General features: G+C 38.6%; 1 protein-coding gene across 8 annotated transcripts in view; it reads left to right on the top strand.

Moving 5' to 3' along the window:
- The window catches only part of SYNE1 (spectrin repeat containing nuclear envelope protein 1), a 274,048-nt gene extending 256,861 nt beyond the window's left edge, over positions 1 to 17,187 (top strand). For 6 of the 8 annotated variants that reach the window (XM_075267635.1, XM_075267636.1, XM_075267637.1 and 3 more), the window contains 9 exons: positions 827 to 969; positions 1,892 to 2,018; positions 2,883 to 3,094; positions 4,730 to 4,930; positions 6,746 to 6,874; positions 7,293 to 7,505; positions 8,323 to 8,415; positions 9,171 to 9,229; positions 16,356 to 17,187. In XM_075267635.1, the coding sequence (XP_075123736.1) occupies positions 827 to 969; positions 1,892 to 2,018; positions 2,883 to 3,094; positions 4,730 to 4,930; positions 6,746 to 6,874; positions 7,293 to 7,505; positions 8,323 to 8,415; positions 9,171 to 9,229; positions 16,356 to 16,596 (1,418 nt within the window). In that variant the 3' untranslated portion in view covers positions 16,597 to 17,187. The remainder of the gene's footprint in view (positions 1 to 826; positions 970 to 1,891; positions 2,019 to 2,882; positions 3,095 to 4,729; positions 4,931 to 6,745; positions 6,875 to 7,292; positions 7,506 to 8,322; positions 8,416 to 9,170; positions 9,230 to 16,355) is intronic. The other 2 variants (XM_075267639.1, XM_075267634.1) reach the window with 2 other exon arrangements.
- The last annotated feature ends 290 nt before the right edge of the window (positions 17,188 to 17,477 follow it).

The raw sequence follows: 17,477 nt of genomic DNA, 5'->3' as shown, positions 1-17,477 counted from the left end.
CTGTTGGGGCTCATGTGTGGGTGTTTTGCAATAATTGCATTGCACCTACTGATACCAGTTGATCTGATATTGATGACATATACTTAGGATAGGCCGTGAAACATTTTTGCTTGGAATGAGATAAACCGAAATTATGCCCTTATTTTCAGCATGAAAGAACATGATGAATAATGATGTTTTAGGAACAAGGGCAACTTTCACCAGTAGTAGGATGGCTATAGTACAACTTAAAGATAATAACATAGTAGGATGGCTATAGTACAACATAAAAGTCATAACATAGTAACATGGCTATAGTACAGCATAAAAGTAATAACATAGTAACATGGCTATAGTACAACATAAGTCATAACATAGTAGGATGTCAGACTGAATAGACTTGAGTCTTCTTTCAACTATTATCCTGCAAAAACCCTATGAGGGAAAAGACCATTTTTCCTCATTGAGTGAATAATAATTTCAGTTTTCAATAGTGGTAAAAAAAATAAAGTACAATAAAATGATACCTTTCCCCTAAATAAAGATGAAACATAAGGACAAGTACAATCATTTTCCGATGATGATTCAGCCCTTGAATATTCTAGTAACCTCTTCTGAACCAGTCCTGTACTACAGATATGTTGGAAGAGTGATATCATGAGCTACTTTTTGTGGATATTGTAATATTCAGTTAAGGGAGTCTTTACAATGCTTACTACTAATATTCTATAACTAATTCTTAACACCGTATATATACATATATATTAAATATCTTTTGCATGCTAACTACACATTCTATACATTTGACGTCTGATCCATTGATAGAACTATTTTCCTTTCACCTCAGGACAGTCCACTTTGTTAGAAACACAGATCCGTCAGCTAGACAAAGCTCTGGACACCAGCCGCTTTCATCTACAGCAGGCAGAGAATGTCATTCGCAGTAGGACACCCACTGGACCTGAGCTAGATTCGAGTTACACTGGCTATGTGAGTATAACCCTGGGGAGCCGCTGGGATTATTCTGAGCTGCTGATTCTGAAATGTCAGGACTACTTGTCTGCATCAGTAATAATCTCCAAGCAAAGCAAGATCAATTCTTTAATGCTTTGGATATAGATTTTCATCTCATTGATGGCAAAACACAAAGTACAACAAAATGAAAGCTTCTGTGATAAACAAAATTTGTTCTGAATTGATTGATTTGAATTATTTTCATATGAACATGCGATATCTTCTGCTATGAATATGTTTCTGTTCTCAGCATGTATTCATCTGCAACTAAAGTGAAAATGCATAATTGTTAGTAATCCACAGTACAAGAGTCTGCTACAGTATGGAATAAATAGCAATTCACAAACATAATGTTATTATTGGTAGACCTCCCTTTAGGCTACATTCACATCTCCGGAGTTTTTTCCATTTTCTGTTCCATTGTAGGAACAGAACATGAAAAAAAAAAAAATATGGCAGTGCAGGATCCATCATCTGATAATGACCCCAATGGACCTGATTGACTGTAGTGGGTTGTATCAGGTTTCCTGTATGGTGCCTATTTTGTCCATAATATTATACAGATTCTGTGACATAGGCTACTGATGTGAACCTAGCCTTAACCACAATAACAAAAATTGGATAAATGTTAGTATACAATAGTGTAACAAGGTATAAAATTAAAGGTTACTCGCTTTACCCTTCATACAATGGGAGTCCTGGAGAAAGATGAGTGTTACCTCTGCTGCTCCCATTAAAATGAATGGAGTAGTGATGCGCAGCTACATTCTCTATGGAGGTAAAACACCCCCGTTCTCAGGATCAGTGGGGATCTAAGCAGACAGAACTCCACCAATCGGTATTTATCCTCTTTCAACAGTAGTGAGGCATTCAGTTTTCTTTATCTTTTGCACACCAGATGAAGCTTCTTGGAGAGTGTCGGGGCAGCATAGACACTGTGAGGCGAGTAAGCGACAATCTGAAAGAGGAAGAAGAAAAGCTGTCGGGTTTCATTAATCTGGATAGTTCAGAGACACAATCTGCAGGTAATGCATACATAACTTGTGTGTACTACAATCTATAGCATTGACTGTAGGTGCTGTACAGGATCATCCGGATAATCCCTTTAAAGCACCTGCAGCCCAGGGACTGGATGCGGCTATAGTGATGAGATGAGAAAGTGCTTATTTTCTGACAACTTTTCTGGAATGTGTGACAATTAGAGAGCGAGTATTCCTGTTGATAGATTTCAGGGATGATAACAAGTGTCCATATAGAGAATATATTGAAGTGGTTCAAGGTGCTTGTTAAAGAAGTGTGCCCACAGACCTAGGGGGGAACCACACCCGTGGAGGAGATTTCAATCAGAGGAAAACAAATATTAAATATTGATAGCTCTATTATACTCCAGTTGTATCATTTATCACTATAATCTCATACATTTGTACAGTATAACGAAATTCATAAAACATGATAGTAAAATCATACATGAGTCACTTATAACAGATGTGGACTGGGAACGTCATTAAGTGTTATAGATATGAACAGAATTCAGTATTGTTAGGGAAGTGCCAGACATCAGTTCCCCAGTGCTGTAGATAAACCCTGGAGAAAGGGGCACAAGAGACAGTGAGCCCTGGTCTGAAACCCCCCACTGTCCCTTCCTGCTTGCCAGTCCTATACTAGGTAATAGGCGACAACTGGACGACAAAACCCTTTCTAAATACGTGACACACAAAACGAGGAAAAGACAAACAACAACAAGGGAGGTCAGCTAGCCAGGGGTCAGTAATATAGCATATTTGTTGCAGTAATTTCAATGATGGAAATATCCGTACATTTGACTAGGATTCTCTGCATTCTGCATCTGGTTTCTTCAACTATACTTTTCTGTTTTTGATGCCTGTAAGGTGTTATTGAGAGATGGGAAGTAATCCAAGCACAATCCCATAATAAGGAACTGAGAATGAAACAAAAACTTCAGCAATGGCAGCAATTTATGTCCGACCTAGACAACATTTGGGATTGGCTGGGAGAGACAGAGGAGGAGCTTGCACAGCTGCGGCGGCTGGACGCTAGTACTGATATACAAACTATTGAGCAAAGGATTAAGAAGTTGAAGGTAACTCTCTAGGGCCGTAATTGTGCCTTTTGTGTAATATTTTCCATCTTACAACTGCCTCTGGTCATTCCACCTTATATCACAATTCTCTTTTGTCCACATCTTGCTTCAGTGTCCTTCTGTTTATGGTGATGATAAAAAGTACTTACCTCCCTCCATTAGCTTTCACACGCATTATTATGTAGCAACACCAGACTGTAAGAAATAAATAAAAAGTCCAGTCTTCTCACATTTTATTTAGAGGGGTTTTACAGGCTCCGTTTCAGCAGTGCAGCCCCCATTACCTCTGTTTCCAGTCCAAGTCAGACAGGAAGTGGCAAGACTCCTGCTGCAACCAATCACTGGCCTCGGTGGTCACATGTACAAGACTGGTAACATAACAGCAGTGGGTGACAACAGGGATACCAGTGACAGGTTTAAAATGATATTTATTAAACTGTATTGGTCAGTTTTATAAATGAGGCTCCAGTGTGCCTCCTTTACTATTTCACAGAGAATCTGGACTTATTGCAATGAAATGAAAGATACTTCCTGATTGGTTACTGTGAGCAACAAGGCCAGGCTGTACAGTTGTAATAAATATGTCCGAGCATTTAAAAAAAATACATGTTAGGCCGTCATTCCCAGCTGGATTTTTTTAAATCCATTTTTGCATCTATGGGAGAATCTCAGTTCTGTGCATCTGACAATGGACACGTATATCAGGACAGGTAATTATCATATGACTGATTCAATTCATTTGGATTATGGAAAGAGCAGTGAACTCTCGCAGTGCTATATTGTAAAAAAAATATACAAGGAAAAAATGTACACTACATATGTGGAATAAATATTCACATATAAAAATATAATATTTCATAAATTACTAAATGATTTTATAACAATCCAAAAAAGGATCAGTTGAGTCACTTTTCTCCAATAATACCAAAAATATTTTAAAAATGATATGATCCAATCTATTCTATCCAATACCAGTTACAATGCACTACATTTGAAAAAGAACATTTGTGACCGGTTTTATATAAAAAATTCATATGTGGAAATATATCCAAATTCGGGAATAACTCCTGGTTAAATACTGTAGGACCGTCATGACTTGAAAAAGAGGATATAATAAAAATCCATCGGGGCTAAGGTTACACGTGTTTGGTCTGCTGAAGGTTCCAGCTTTTAAATTGCAAAGGTTGAAAACCAAAAACACAGCAATAATTGACATTGTGAGGTTTCAAAATCTGCAGCGTAACACACTCTACAATGTAAGGTTGATTCTGCAGGGCGAGGATCGGATTAGTAAAAATCCATCCACTACACTGCTACTGTACTTCACAGGGATTTTACAATAGTTAATACACTGCAAGTACGCAACATGCGTCGCAGGCCTTATACTGTAGCCTCATGCGGGTACATATGAGCCTCATCCAGTATTAGGGATCAATATGTTGACAGTTTACACGTTACCATATGTGTATCTCATATGTCTATTCCTCTGGTTGTTGGGAGCTCAGATCCTCTGATGACTAGAGATTTTCAAGTCCAACTAAATTTGTGGATATGATTATGGCATAGACAATTTAGCCGCTCTAACGCCTTTGTTTTTACATAGCAGCCTTCATTTAGTTTTTTCCTTTTTTTCAGGAACTTCAGAAATCTGTGGATGCTCGGAAAGCCATTGTCCTGTCCATTAACCTGTGCAGCTCAGAGTTCACTCAGGCAGATACTTCAGAAAGCAAAGAGCTTCAAGAGCGGCTTAGACAAATGAACCTCCGATGGGACCGTGTGGGCAGCACATTAGACGACTGGCGTTGTTCACTACAGGATGCTTTAATGCAGTGCCAGGTCTCTAATATGCCTTACTGTTATTCAGAGCCTATTAAGTCAGAGTCATTTTTTTGGAAAGTCATATTGCTTGGTGCTATTTAACATGAAAACAAGCCTCTGTGCCAAAAACAATTACTACTAATAGTGTATGGCGACATTCATTAATAATACGCAGTTTTAATTAAGAATATTATGATATTATGCAGAATGCTTAGCTCCTCCCCCCCCCTTTTACTGAGGAACAACATGTGTGCTATGCATAGGCCTCAGTTTGTGGAACTAATAAAGTGTTAATTTTAGTACCATATCAAATTACACGTGTCCACTGTACCTACCTCAAATTTGGTTAAAAAAATTAAAAAAATTTATGAAACACAAAACAATCCAGTATAATATCGAACAAAAAAATATCCTGTCCTGCCCTTTCAAAGTTATATCTACAGATGTAGCGACACTTAGCTGGCACGATCTGACAATGATAACTCACTGCTGCGATGTCTTATCACAAAGCACAACAAAAGCCATTGAAAGCATCAAGTTCTGTAGCGCAGTGTAATTAACATGTTAACTTTGCTACATCTGTATTTCAGAGAGCAAACACAACATTCATGGTCAACGTCACAGCTCCTCCAGTTATATAGTGAAATATTGTCGGCCCCATTAAAAGGGAGTCTGCCAGTAAGCTGAGAATACACAATGAGAGATGATGGCTATATTGGTTATCAGACAGTTACAAACAATTCCTCGTGTGAAGCATATTTCTATTAGTATTCATTGTGTAAAGATCAGTTTTATAAGGCAAAATTCATATGACCATAATGCGAATAAATTTTAATGTCTGTAACCGCACAATATTTCATTCTGATCTCCTAAATGTTTCAGACTCTCCAAATTTAGTTCACCCTAGCACCCTAAAATGTACCATGCTTACTATGCATCTGAAGCTAAACTTAGGCTACATTAACAATGTGCCATTCTCAATGTTGTCCTCATCCATCATAGAATCAAAGCAACGGACTGAAAAGCCGTCAAAATGACTGACGTAAACAAAACACCTGTCTCCATTAACTGTAATGTTAAACGCAAGATAGAAGTTTTCTAATATTTTACTTGTTTATTTTATTCAAGGGAAGAAAAAGCCCTGCACACACAATTTTATCTTCCGTCTAATGCAATAGACATATACGAGACGGAAAAAAGCTTTCAACTCGTTTGTAACATTACAGCTTTTCAGTCCATTGTCCAGGTCCTGTGACTGCAGCGTGAACATACCCTTTGTGACTTTCTAACCGACATTTTCTAAAATCTAGTTATCAGAGTCATAAAGGCTTTGACACATAATAACTTAGCATACGGCTCCATAAAACTCATAAAAGTCAGGTGGCATACTAAGTAGAATGGCAAACATTAGGAAGGGGTTTTTTGGCCTTCACATTGATAAATTGCTATAAGGAAAACAGGAACTTAAAACAATTAAAGTAATGATTTATGTTAGAAGAAACTTATATTTTTCCACTTTGTAGTTTGGTTTTCTATTGAATTCGGAGTTGTAAAATAAGTTATGTTTTGCTTTTAGTGCCAAAAGTTCCAATAGTACAATCTCTGCTATAAATATATGTCTGGATCTTACAGTCAATGTACAGTAAAGGGTTATCAGATGCTAACATAAAGGTAAAAGTGTCGCCAATATGTTACATCTGTCATTGTGGTAAGTGACAAACCGGTGTTTGTAGTGGTAATGAAGTCTCATTGATATACTGCATGCAGGGCCTATTTTCCTAAGGTCACCAAAGTATACTTGCTTATTTTTTCCATTAAATTTCTTTATGGTAGGACTTCCATGAGATGAGCCACGGGCTGCTGCTTTGGCTAGAAAATATTGACCGAAGAAGAAATGAAATTATGCCTATCAATCCCAGCCTAGATGCTGACACGCTCCAGGATCACCACAAGCTATTAACGGTAACATTAGGTTTTATTTCGTTATCCGGGATTAAACTGGCCAAAATGTCATTCGTGGATGACAGATAGATATAGATATAAGTAGCTTTAATTGAATGCTCAGATGTTCACACAACATAGAAAGCTATTTATTATATAGCATATCAGAGTATAAGATTCTTTACTTAACAGGAGAATTCTTACATGATAAATCATGTGTGAATAGCACCTAGAATGAGCCTGGTGTCATATAAAAATGTAGATTCTGGACTTTAATATGATAACAAGCTCTAGACTGAGTACTTTTACCGATATTTGAGCAGACTTTTTAAGGCATACATCCTTAGCAGTGCAAGGGTTAATGGACAGTCAGGTTGAAATACGGCTGAAACGTGTAGGTATCTATAAGGACACTGCTGACCTTGTCTTTATGCAACAGCAAATCAAGCGCGAGCTGCTTGAATCTCAGCTAAAGGTGGCATCTCTACAAGACATGTCCTGCCAGTTACTTGTCAATGCAGAGGGCAAGGATTGTCTTGAAGCCAAAGAGAAGGTGCATGTCATTGGGAACAGACTCAAAGTGCTCTTAAAGAAAGTGACACAGCACATCAAACAAATAGAGAAAATTTTGGACATTTCCAGCAGTCAGCTGGTAAGTTTTTTTTTTTGGATTTATTGTAAAAGGTCAGAAATGATAAAGATAAATGAAGGTTACCATATATACTCGAGTATAAGCCGAGTTTTTCAGCACAGTTTTTGTGCTGAAAAAGCCTCCCTCGGCTTATACGCGAGGCAAGCAAAAAAAAAAAAAAATGTGTGGGGGAGGGGGGAATCTATGACCAGCCGCAATAGTAATCTATAGTATCTCCCATAAAATAGTGGGGGAAAAAAGAAACTTTAAAAAAATATAATAAAATAAATAAAAGTTCTAAGTCACTCCTTTCCCTAGAATACATATAAAAGTAGAAAATGACTGTGAAACACATATACATTAGGTATCCCTGTATCTGACAGTGCCCGGTCTACTGAATATAGGGGATCTGCAGTGCTCCTGTTCCATCAGGAAGGGGTTAATAGGAACACTGCAGATCCCCTATATTCAGCCAGGCTGAATGAAAGGAAAAAAAAACCCGGTCCTCAAGCTCAGGGAAGGGGCAGACAGACAACCAAAACACCCCCTCCCCTTTCCCAGCACCCAGCATCTACTGCACCCAGAAATTTCGGCCGTTTTAATTTTTGAAATTTTCCAGTAGCTGCTGCATTTCCCCCCTCGGCTTATACTGGAGCCAATATATTTTCCCAGTTTTTTTGTGGTAAAATTAGGGGCCTCGGCTTATATTTGGGTCAGCTTGTACTCGAGTATATACGGTATTTATGGGTCAGTGGCGAGTGAACTAATAATAATGAGATGCTATATAAGAAATGCTTAAGTAATTCAGACAGTAATGCCGCTTTTTTTTCACTACTAGGAGTTGTCCTCATGGTCTTCCGCTGATGAGCTAGACACTTCAGGATCACTCAGTCCTGTGTCAGGCAGGAGTACCCCAAGCAGAGAGAGAACGGTAATGCAACCACGGTCCATAGAGGAATAGAAATATAATTCCATGGATTACACCAGGCAAAGCTTTCACTACAAAAGCCACTAGGAAGGGCAGTGAACACATCCCACATTCCTGACAACTGTTCATGCTGCAGTGTATAGCTGTCCCCGCTCCCTGACATTTCACTCCCGCATGACATAAAGAAAAATGAGATTTCTTTTGATGCAGCTGGGATTATTTTGGCCTTTCCCTTATAATTCTGTTTAATTACATTTTAATCAGTTTTCAGTGGTTTTGGGACTTTGAATTTCATTTCCTTTAGTTATATAACATCTGTCCTTATAAACTATATGATCTTCTTAATGGATTTTCTTCATTCATCCCTGTAGGTCCTAGTAATAAATTGTTAAGGAAAACTGGCTTTTTACATTTTAAAAAATTTTAAGAAATTCTCGTAAAAGCAAAGTTTTACATTTTGTATTAATATTGCATCCGTATTAATAAATATAGCATTTAGAGATAACGGGGAATTGCATAGTGTATATTTAATCTTATTTATTCCCCAGATGACCAATGTTGCATTCTTCTAGACTCTTAACTTTGGATATAAATTTGAAAAGCCCGTTTCCTTATCTCCTGGGTATTGGTCACCTCATGTGATTTTATTTTCTTTTGCTGCACTTTTCATTTTGTTGATTTTCTTTTCACCGGTAGCTTGTCTTTTTTTGCCTGGACTGAACATTCTTCTTTCTTTACCCCCTGTTCATTGCAAACAGCCACGGGGCAAATGTAGTGTCTCACAGCCTGGACCCTCTGTCAACAACCCACCTAGCAGGTACCTTATTCTCCTGGTTTCCACATTCTACTCTAGAACACAGAGGATGATAGAACAAGTCCATCCTACCTGCTTGAGAAAGACTACCCTACTCCTCAATACTTCGGGATTGCCATTGTCTTATAGCTTCACTCTGCTGAGCCTCATAGGGCGGCACTTTACTCAGTATGGAGCATACTTTTATCATCCTCTTTATTTCTAGACAATAGTTCAAGGCTCTGTTCCATCAGTTTTGGAACCAGTGTCAAAATGGACTGTCCATTTTGTGGACATTTGCTTCCTTTGTATTTTTCATTAGCAGATCAGCTTGGTCCTTAGATTTGATGACGCTTCTTTTTCCTTTTTCTGCTAACCTCACTAATCCCTACTAACACAATTCTCCAACTTTTTCAAAAAGTTGCCCACACTTTTGATCACAAGAGTGCAGACTTGTTGCGGTAGCTTTTGCTTTCCTTTATCGTTTAAGTAAATTTTGCATCTCAGCATAATAAGCTTCTATATTTCGGTTGCTGTTGTTTTGTGTGCTTCAGTCTTTTTCTTTTATTTTTTTGCATTAGTCTTTTTATCCCCTTTACTTCAGTCCACAAACAGTTACTTTCATAGAAAGAAGTAGCAAAAGAACTAATTTAGTAACAAATAATCCAAGTTAAGAAATTAAGGTTTAGAAAGTCCAATACACCTGAATAGTAGTAGCCTTAAAACATGAGACACATCCACAGATAATTTTGCAATTTAAGCTTGGTTGCTATTCAGAGTCTGATGAAGGCCGGTTAGGCCGAAAACGTTTATTTTGAATTCTCACCCAGCATTGTAGAACTCGTGTGAATAAAAACGCAATAATACAAAGAAATTTATTGCCTCTTGGTGGGATCATTTGATATATTGATTACGGATTGGGACCCTATCCCACCATTTATCCACCAAAATCCATCACACTCCTTCGTATAGATATGGGTACTCACCATTGAAGAAGAGACACAAAACTTTTCTGATGATATTGATGAGCAGCCATGGGAAAATCCATGGTGTTCAAAAAACAATGGAGTATCCTTCCATTAATATTAATATTAAAACCCGTGGTATAGCCCTTCCTCAAAGGTCGGACCCGCGAACGTCAAGGGACCACTGTATACTGATTTAGAAAAATATGTCCAATAAAGCTATTTCTTTACTTTGTGTGGTCTATAAAGTAGAGTATTAGCCGGGCTGCCCAATCCATGGTCCACACGTAAAGGACATAACTACCTCATATATACAATATTACAACCTCAATACTTGTGCTACAGATGTTACACAATAGTCAGTAGCATTGCCATAGTGAGAGCAGAAGATGCAATAGCAGTTGGGTATTGATGTATGATGAAGGAAGACATCAGTACATAACAGTTTAGAGGAACAAGTACACATTTTATATCACCCACTAAAACCTGCCAGCTATGCTTCTGGTAATAGTCTAAAGATGCTAGATGGTATAATATAAGCAGGTATGGTGCACTGCACATTGGCTTCACAAAGGCAGGGACACAGCACAATTGAAAGCTTTTGCCTCTTTGCCCATCATCCCATGCACATGGCATTTCCATTTATCTCAAATATATCTCTTAAGCTGTTTCTGCTGATTAAAGGGTAATGGCCAGGAAGCCTTAAAGGGAACCTGTCACCAGGATCTTCACAACTAACCTCGTAGCACTGTCAGGTATGTTATGAAATATCCCTTTCAGTTTTTCCTCCGTTCTGTTACATACCTCCTATTTTCCTATAAAAAGACCATTGTGACTCTTCTCAGCTAATTTCCATACAGAACTCTGGGATGATTTGTAACACAGCAGAAGGAAACTTAATAAGATATTTCATACCTTACCCATTGTAATAGTGAAAATTCTGGTGATAGGTTCCCTTTAAGATCTACATCCTGACTTTATGGGAGAATGCTATTATTGTATATACAGGCATCCTGGATAGATATGTGATAACTCATAGGGACCAGTCACATCCTAGTAAGATTTATCAAATTGTTTCAGCTATGGGTTAATATATTGGTTCCTCCAATGTATCCCTGTATTGCCATACCACTTGGCGTTCATGATTTATAGGCCTTCCACCAATAGACATCAGTTTACAATAGAAAATTTTAGGGCTAAAGCTGAATGGACATGCTGAGTGAATAGACAGTTTATTTGCACTACCTCTCGGCACTGCTCTATGGAGATTGGAGGGTCAGCAGCAGGTTCACTGAGAAGCTGATGACATTTGTGATTTAATCCACTGTGATAATAAAAGCATTGAGCTATCATCGCCTTTCCAGCTCACATCTTCCGTTGCCAAACATCTGGCCCAATGTGCGTCCTAACAGCTTTGCAGCTTTCAGCAGGGTACACTTCCTAATAACGTCTTGGCCGCAGCACTCTTCCTCTCCATCGGCTCTTTTGGTTAACACATCTTTTTGCAGTCCAGCACAATATTCAATTTGTCATTCAGACAAGCATGGAATACAAACGGGTTGCAATTGAATGGAGAACTTAATCAAAAGCACAAGTCAGACAGGTTGTGTTTGATGTCAGCTGCGGTAGTAACTGATAACACAGAACAGGCTGTCACTGCGCTCCTTATTATTGGAAAAGCTTCTGATCAGAGCACCTTGTGTTTGATCTTGCACTGGATCAGTAAACATTGATAGGCTTCGGTTTGAGGCCAGACAAAATATAGAGGTTTTACAGGATTTTTAATGACTTTGGAACATTTTTATACGGACCTTGCAGATTATTTGAGCCTTGACTGTAATAATATGTATTCATGTAGATTCTTAGGTGTTTTTATCAGCATAGTGACTAATCACAGTACTGGCTTTTCTGTACAGTGCAGTTGTATAGAGACATACCTTTATAATGCTTTATAATGTACAATACCAAAGCGCTAGGTCAGTATGGGAATGAGTGTGGCATGAGCAGAATAGCACATAACATATGCTTATGCTAATGAATATACTGTGTAGAAAAGTTAGCATAAATTTTAGTATAGAAGTTGTACAGTGTTATGGGTTATGAAATGAAAAGTATTTATTTATTACCGTAATAGCCTTGAAAGAGATCCATGTGTTAGCCAGATTTACCAGCCTGCACCTTATGCCTGGAGGACTCCTAGAAGTACAATTATCTGCTGCTAGGAGTCCCTGTCTCCCAGTGACATACTGTACCTTACCGATTACAATATGAGACAGTATGTTGCTGGGATGCAGGGCCTCTTAGCCGCATAAATAGCTATGGTGCTAGGAGTCCCTCTCCCGGCATATGGTCCAGGCCGGTAAATCCGGCCAACATATAGACCAAGTTTCACAGCTGAAACTCAGTTGTCTGAATGCTCCCTTAGGGTATGTTCACATGGCAGAAAATGAAGAAGAATTCCTGTTCGTTATCTATAAATTTGTCAGTGGTCTAGTTGCAATGGGATGTTGATGCAGGGCATGGGCATTCTGTTGTGGCTTTCCGCTGCTTATTTGACCCAGATGAATGGGAGTCTGAAGCCGCAGAATCCACGGCAAGATCAAGCAGGGCACATTTTTTTCTGTGTCATATTGAAAACAATAGGAAGCAGATTCTGGGCAGTATTCGCCCCTAGATCCACAGGAAATTCCACCATGTGAACATACCCTTAATGAACAACCACGTGAGATGTATCAAAATGATTAAGAGATGTACATGTGTTAATAATTTTGGTTCATCTTGGATGGATCGTACAGCAGAAATTGAAATCTATGCTGGCTAGGGTTTACATATATCTCATTTTATTTGTATCAGTAACAGACCATCAAAATAACAGTCATATGAAGAGCCCCCATTCATTTACTGACAGTGAAATTAAAGGGCTTATTCAGGATAACCGTTTTTGTCAAGGAGGCTGGGGAAGGTGAAAAAAATAAACATACTTAGGGCGCGTTCACCCTTGGGCTCGGTGTCCGTCCTGTGCCATTCCACTGGGTTTCTGTTCTCAGCCCTGATGGTTCATCCAAAAAAAACAGTTTCCCTGCGGAGAGTCTGCAGGCAGACACCGGTGGTTACCTTTAAAAACCCATTCAAATGAATGGGCTTTAAAGCTGTCCATTGGGAAGCCATCCTCTGTCCAGTTTCTCGGGGCTGAGGATGGAAACCCAGGGGAATGTCAAAGGGCGGACACCAGGCACAAGTGTGAATGCCACTTACCTGTCCCTGGTACTCTAGTGTTTCCCTCCGCAGTCCAGTCCTGTTGTTTCCGAGTTTTATTTTGGAGAAAGTCTAAGCCTCATGTGACTGCTGAGGCCAATCAGTGGCCAAAGTAAAGGAACCGGATGTCATTTGCATACATCACCTGTGATGTCCCATCTCCTTTCCTTAGCTGAGGCCATTTATTAGTGGTGTCTCAGTGGTCACTTGCAATGAGGAATTCTGCAAAAACAAGACCCAGGATCAGCAAGACCAGACTACGGTGGGAGACACCAGAGTATTGGGGACAGGAGAGTATGGGGATTGGGTTTTTTAACCTTCCTTCTTGATATTATTGGGTTGTCCTGGAAAACCCCATTAATGCTGACATGTGAAAACATACATCACACGGCCATTATTCACTGTTGTTTGAGTGTAAATTAATCCTGATATACCAAACCATGACACTTTTTATATGTCTGCTCTCTGGTTTGAGCAATCTAAAGTCGACTGGTTGTTAGGGACACGGTAACAGGTAATCCCATTAAAACCTTACAAATGTAACTTTAGCAATGAGGTGACTGCAGAAGAATAACCATTGCAGGTTGCCATATAAATCATATTTTTGTTAATTTTTTATTTTATTTGGGTACAGTGTGTTATGTCATTATATAAAGGATTTGCATTATATCGTCGGGATGCCTGTGTATTGTATTTACACAGAGTGCAATATGTAGGCTGACGGCAGAGCAGATAGTGGTGCAGGTATATTTAGAAACAAATTGTTTTTCAGCCTATTTAAGCCTGTTTTTATGTAGCATTATGAAAAACCAAATCTGAGATTGCTTGTGAAGCTTTTTCCAGCCTTCTATTTTCCCAGGCGCATGCAGCCAGCCATTAACCCACCTGAAATGTGGGCTTTTTCGCATTAGAGTTTGTAAATGCTCGCTGCCTTACAGATAATCAAATCCAAAGTATAGAGTGTACAAAAAACTCCACACACCATCAATTACAGTGTTGTAAGGGGAGGACAAATTGTCTTTATATAGCACAAAAGAACAGAAGAAAACAAAATGAAGAACAAAGAAGCCTTACTTCCATATGGACAAGTTATTATTCTAATAACCATTCATCTGGTCATAGTCACAATAGTATTTTAATAGATGGTAGATTTGCATTTTGTAAAAAAAAAAAAAGGGATAATGTATCACATGACTTAAACACTCCATTCATAGAGTTTTGGGTGGTTGTTGGTGGCAACACCTTCCCTTGCACTTGACATTAGATTTTTAGTGTAATCCTTCTATGATTTTGTGTAGTGCCGCACCATGAAACTCTATGGCCCTTCAGTTAAATATAAAGTCAAAGTTCCTGTTCCCTCTCCCTTTCCTAAAATAACTTTGACTTTGAAAATTATTGCTCTATCCTTCTCAAGTAAAACTTCAGGTTTGACTTGAGCTGGATCTATGAAGAGGGTTGGGAAAGGAGTGAGTAAGAAATCTAGGAGATAAAGACAAGATAGGCTTAGGCTGTGTCAGAGATAAATAGAAGATTTCTATCACAGCAAAATCCTTTTACTCGCATAAGTACATGTCAGTACTTCTTCATATATGTCCTCCATGCTCCTGCGGCTGCTTCTGAGTGAGAGAAGAGACATTTATAGAGCAGATTCTCCTCTACTCACTGATGCAGTGTATGAAAGTGTAGTTTTCACCCACCAGCTCATAGAACTACAAAGTATACTTATAGCCTGCAAGGCAAACCTGATAAACAATGCAAAACATACTAAGTCTTATAAAGACCAGATGTAGTGTTACTTCTTGTGTACTCACAAGTACGCTATAAAAGTTAAGCAAGCTCAACACATTATAAGTTCATAGGCCTCAGTAATATCTGTTCTGTAGCCTTTTTACTCTGTGTTATGGTTTCAGTTCTAAGTATAAACCACAGTGCAAGTGTATTGCAGTGTAATACATGATAAAATGTGGACTCAAATGCATAATATACATATACCTAAAGCTATTGCTATGTACTCCTAAATACCTAAACTCCTAAATACCACCAGTTTGGTTAGTTGCTCTGCAGGAATCTTAGAAATTCAGCTACCAATCTGCTAAAAGATTATTCGTACAAATTGACAAAGATAATTCAGAGATGAAGGTGTTTCCAGTACCCTGCTCTGAAATCAGGAGGTAGGAATGCAACTCTATTCACACTAGAGAAAAAGTTGAAAGTGTATCCAGCACACAAGTGGTGGTGGGCATGAAATCCTTTGTGTGCCTGTGTGATTATATATTGTTCAGAGTGAGCGGCATAAAAAACAGATCCCATTGACTTGAATGGGTGCCGGCATACGCGCGTATCACATTGAAAGCAATAGGTAAAAAAGCCTCCCATTGATTTCAATGGGGAGCGCGCGTTTGCCGGCACCCATTCAAGTCAATGGGATCTGGTTTTTACACCGCTCACTCTGAACGAGCTTTACGTTCAGAATGAGCGAGCATAAACTCCGTGTGAAGGCTCCATAAGAGTGAATGCAGACCAAGGTGGCTCTGTCTACATTCTACAATTAATGTAAGTTTCCTCTGTCCTATAACAGATCTACCGCCATGGCTATTGATTCAGTGCAAGATCTTAACTCAACATAAATCTAGATCTTTTTATTACATTTACAATATTCCATACAGTAGTGTATTGGGAATGTATGCAACATATCAAATACAATTTTTCCTGGATATAACTTATACATATTTTGAGCTGGTTAGCAGAATATAGCGAGTTGCTTAATGCTGAAAGAGCAGTATAGACAGACAGGTACAACGCTTATTGGCTAATATATGTATTATAAGAACAGTTTGTGTTCCGGAAAACTTGGAATCCACTAAAAATACGTCCGACGGTGGTTAAATAAGCTATTGCTGTACACTCATTGTCTCCACTTTGTTCATCAGGTCCAAAGACGGTGGCTCAGGTTCCTGCCATTCTGATGCCAATGTGGTTCCAGGACACCAGTCATTCTTTCTACGGGTTTTACGGGCCGCCTTGCCACTTCAACTTCTTCTGCTGCTTTTAATTGGTCTTGCCTGTCTTGTACCAATGACTGAAGAAGACTACAGTTGTACTTTGTCCAATAATTTTGCGCGGTCTTTCCATCCAATGCTCAGATATACCAATGGGCCACCACCTATATGAACATCCTGTGGAAATCACTGTGGAATATATACAAGCTGGTGCCAGCTTATAATTGCACTTATCATGGCAGCTTTACTTCCCCGAAATTAACCTCTAAGCATAAACCTGATGCTACAATGGTCATAAGACATTGTGGTCCAGTACCTATAGTTATACTGAAAGTGTGACATCAGTATTGACCCACAGAAGACTCTGCATAGACATGGTCTCTGTAACAGCCGTAAGATTCAGTTCAAAAATTCCCTCTCTGAGCATTATCAGTATTGGATAGAGTCTCTAATGATCAAGCTATTTTAGATGCTTGTAATATAAAATTTTAAACAGCTTATATGGCAAATATTTTTTTACTTTTCCTCGTTGCATTTTTTGGTTTACAGGCTTTTTGTGTGTTGGTGTGTTGAGGGAAGCATGAAATCACTGTAAACTCTAGTTCAAGTATGAAGGATGTACAAATGAATAGCACTTTTTGGGGCTAATAAACTGGATGTAAGAAATAAAATCATGATTTCGGAATAATCTATGAAATCTTAAGAGATAGGAAATATTATTTATGTATGTACAGTTTGCTAAGCTGAGTTTTGTTTGTAATGATTTCTTGCAATTATAGATATTGTAAAATATAATGGTGTCTGTGTCTTCGTTTTTGTAATAAAGTTGCGAGACACAATTGACTGAATTGGCTCATCCGCCTTCCCTGATCTCAATTCCACCCTGTGCTCACAGAGCTTCACACACACTTCCGGGTGCACCCTGGAGGCTAATTAGCATATAATTAAAAGTGAGCTAATTAAAAATGGCTAAATAAAAGGTATGTCTGGAATAGCCTTTCTAAAGGTTATGCAAATATATGCTTAATTAAAAATCACTATAGCCAATGATAA

This window comes from Leptodactylus fuscus, chromosome 3 (assembly GCF_031893055.1).
Source record: "Leptodactylus fuscus isolate aLepFus1 chromosome 3, aLepFus1.hap2, whole genome shotgun sequence".
Lineage (NCBI taxonomy): Eukaryota > Metazoa > Chordata > Amphibia > Anura > Leptodactylidae > Leptodactylus > Leptodactylus fuscus.
This window is presented reverse-complemented; position numbering and strand designations above follow the sequence as displayed.